Source organism: Mesitornis unicolor, unplaced genomic scaffold (assembly GCF_000695765.1).
Source record: "Mesitornis unicolor isolate BGI_N332 unplaced genomic scaffold, ASM69576v1 scaffold19741, whole genome shotgun sequence".
In the NCBI taxonomy this organism is placed as follows: Eukaryota; Metazoa; Chordata; class Aves; order Mesitornithiformes; family Mesitornithidae; genus Mesitornis; species Mesitornis unicolor.
The window spans coordinates 29,237-32,478 of record NW_010161930.1 but is presented as its reverse complement, the minus strand read 5'-3'; the positions used below and the strand labels follow the sequence as shown (position 1 = coordinate 32,478).

Genomic DNA, 3,242 nt, shown 5'->3' with positions numbered 1-3,242 from the left:
AAGTGCTTCTTTCAGTCCCTGCAGGTGAATAAATTCATATGCATGTAAAATTACTTTAACATTCCAAGTCATTGTAATGCTATCCCCATCAATCGGTACTGATAGATCAAGCTTCAAAGGTACTCTAAAATGGAAAATCAGAGCTACATTTCCAAAATCTGGAGGGAAAATAAAAAGTTTTTGTTTCAAGGAATATTTCTGAAGATTTCACCTACTCTGTAAGAATTTTAACCTAAATGATAATATATACATATGACATATCACACATGCTCTGCATAGACAGCTAAAAGCTGCCATGTAAAAATTCTGTATATTCACCTATCACCACATATATTCATCTGTTTCCATACACAGACACAAAGAGTGGTTGGCATGACATTAGAAAGTCCTGGCATGGGCAAAAAAAGCAACAATTCATTCAGAGCACTCAGAGAATATTGCATATTTTAGATGCAGCACAAGTACCGAAATTAGCCATGCTCTGCCTGGCACGTTCTGCAAACTTGGGGTGACGGCTTTTTTGAGGTGCTGGTGGCTATGCTGTTACACAGATGGGCAGGGGGCTTTGGGGGCTCTTTGGAGGCTCACCCACCCCCACCACCCTGCCCACCACCATCGGCTCCATGTCCCAGCCCCCTGTGGCCCCGCAGCTGTGGCAACACAGTGGCTTCTGAAGCATCCTCAGTCTTTGATCTGCTTTACTATGGCAAAGGGGAACACAATTCCCTATATGTATATGAGCCAGGCTAAAGGTCTTGGCTATTTGATTATCCTTGCCCTGGGGTCTGGAGACCCTGCAGAGGCACAGGGCAACAAGTATTTTAGTCTCCCATTTTTAATCTCTTTGCCACCTATAGCACAATAGCCACAGGTTGTATTGTCCAAAAGCACTGCAAGAAAAGCTCAATACATTTCACGGGGAAATCCTCTTAAAAGTGAATGACAAGGTACAATTCAGTCAAACTAAACTAAACAGTGAATGAATTTAATTCTAACATCTGTGTTGAACTCTGATAGTGCTGCTGGTGTATAGAGTCCAAAAAAGGAGCACTGTTTTGAATGGAGCTGGAACACATGGGAAAAGTCATTTGCTGGTCCTATGGAAATAATATGAACCAGAAAACAGAGCATGTTTATTCAAGCTCCTCTGAGATAATTGCAGGTATTAAAATGAGCACAAGGTTAGCCTCTTGGCAATTTAAAAGCTGACAGAAGTCAGCGTATCCCATATGCAGCACTTTGCGCATGTCTCCAAGCACATGGTGCCATGGCAGCCATGTCTCAAATGCCTTCTTGCAGGAGCTTGCTGCAATGCTGCACACATGCCACACTTGCAGTCCTCCCACAGGCTTTACATGCACTTTCCCATATGCATTTGCCAAACAAACAGGTAGCTGCTATTCAGCAGCTAGGCCCAGTTCAACCCTGGGTTCAGTTATGTGTTTCCAGTTAAGGTTATTGATGCATTCCTGGGGCTGTAGGTGGGCACCCAGATACACATGCATTTCAGAGAGCACCAGTGTTTGGGTGAGCTTTGCAGTGCTGCTCATAGCCCTACCTTTCACAGTGAGTTCCAGCTGTAAACCCGCGGCAGTTCAGGCATATTCCTGTCACTGGATCGCAAAGCTCTGCATAGCCATTACATAGGCAAGGGCGGCAGTGGGGGAATCCAAAATACCCAGCCAGACACTGGCTGCAGCGCTGACCATCCACCTCCCGGCGGCAGGAGCACTGTCCCGTCACCTGGTCGCACAGCGTGCTCAGCGAGCCTTGTGGGTGGCACTCGCACGCTGGAAAACACCGAAAGTAAAGCTATGTCCTGAACATATTCCCACCAGCCCCACTCATTGCTGACACTGCTCCAAAGCAGTGCAAGCAGTGGGATGGAGTATTTGTTATTTGTGGAAACATTTTTTAATATGGCTTCACATGTAATTGTGGATTCAAAACCCTAAAAAGTTGAAGTGTCAGATACCGGTACTGGTACTGGTGGCAGTGCTGGTACTGGCTGCCAAGTACTCTCCAAATCCCCCCCCATAGCAGCCGTGGAAGCCAAAGCCATAGCTGCCTGCAGAGCAAGTGTCGCAGCAGCGTCCCACAACATTGGCTTTGCACTGACACTGCCCCCCAAGTTTACTGCAGCTGGCATTCAGCGATCCTTGGGGATTGCACTTACACGCTGCCAAGGGGAAAGAAAATCAAAACAGGTTCGGTTATAAAGGAGTGTGACTGCTCTCATAAACTTGCAAGTTTTACACTTAAAAATAGGAAGGAAAGAGCTTGATTATTCTCATCAGAGGTTCACTAACCACTGATGGCCATGGATTGAAACTGGCATAAGTAAAGATGACAGCATGGGTTTAGTTTTTGGCAGTGTTTCCTGGTAGGGTTTGCTTCCATTACTGGAGCTCTTTCTAATGTCCGGGAAGAGGGAAATGCAGCATCAGTGGTGATGGTGTATCAGACACCAGCACAAGTCTCAGTGTTGGACCTTCCACAGTCATGGCACTGCCTTCAGCACATATGTGGGATAGGACAGAAGAGGGCGTAGCAAAACAGATCCAAAATGGAGATACCTTGAAGTCCAGAAGGGTTTGATATAAATCTGTGTCTAACTGCAGCACTGGCCATAACCTGCAAGCAGTACTTAGGCAGCCTGCACCTGTGTATTTTTGCTGCTTCCCGGACACCTTGGACTAACTGCTGAGTGAAGCTGGTCTGCTGACTCACAGAGGATGTTTGTCCAGGATGCTCAGATGCCAGCGCTAGAAAGGCCCCTCTCATTACTGGAAGCGCAGAGAACCTCTATTTCTCTGGGTCCAACAGCAGGAAAGGCTCCTGAGCCACTGAGCCCAGTTGCCCTTTTCATGGTGGGTCCAGGAGACTGCCTGGGGCTTCAAACCCCAACAGCCACTGCCCTCTTGCAGGGATACCACTGAGGTTTTCTGGGTGAATCTCTTCCAGCACATCAGCTTGTGTGCCATCATACCTGGAGTCCTACCAGGGCATCCAGATGGACTGCAGCATCCAGGGAGAGGGCTTGAAAACTCCTCTGTCATTCTACAGCAGCCAGAAAAGTAGGAAAGTTACTGCTTTGGCCATCTGGTGAAGCTGCATCTGATTGAAATGCTCTCAGAAAACACATAGGAACAGCCATGGTCCCTGTCACACTGCTCCATGAAGCTCATCAGATGTGATGGACTCCAAGAGCCATGCCACCAAAAGGTGTTTGCAGTGCACTC

At 47.2% G+C, this 3,242-nt stretch overlaps 1 protein-coding gene across 1 annotated transcript in view; it reads right to left on the bottom strand.

Annotated features, from left to right (window-relative positions):
* The window catches only part of LAMB4 (laminin, beta 4), a gene marked incomplete at its 5' end in the record, with an annotated part of 47,643 nt that overhangs the window by 17,060 nt on the left and 27,341 nt on the right, over nt 1–3,242 (bottom strand). The window contains 2 exons of the mRNA XM_010193489.1: nt 1,560–1,791; nt 2,037–2,179. Coding sequence (XP_010191791.1) covers nt 1,560–1,791; nt 2,037–2,179 — 375 coding nt within the window. The remainder of the gene's footprint in view (nt 1–1,559; nt 1,792–2,036; nt 2,180–3,242) is intronic.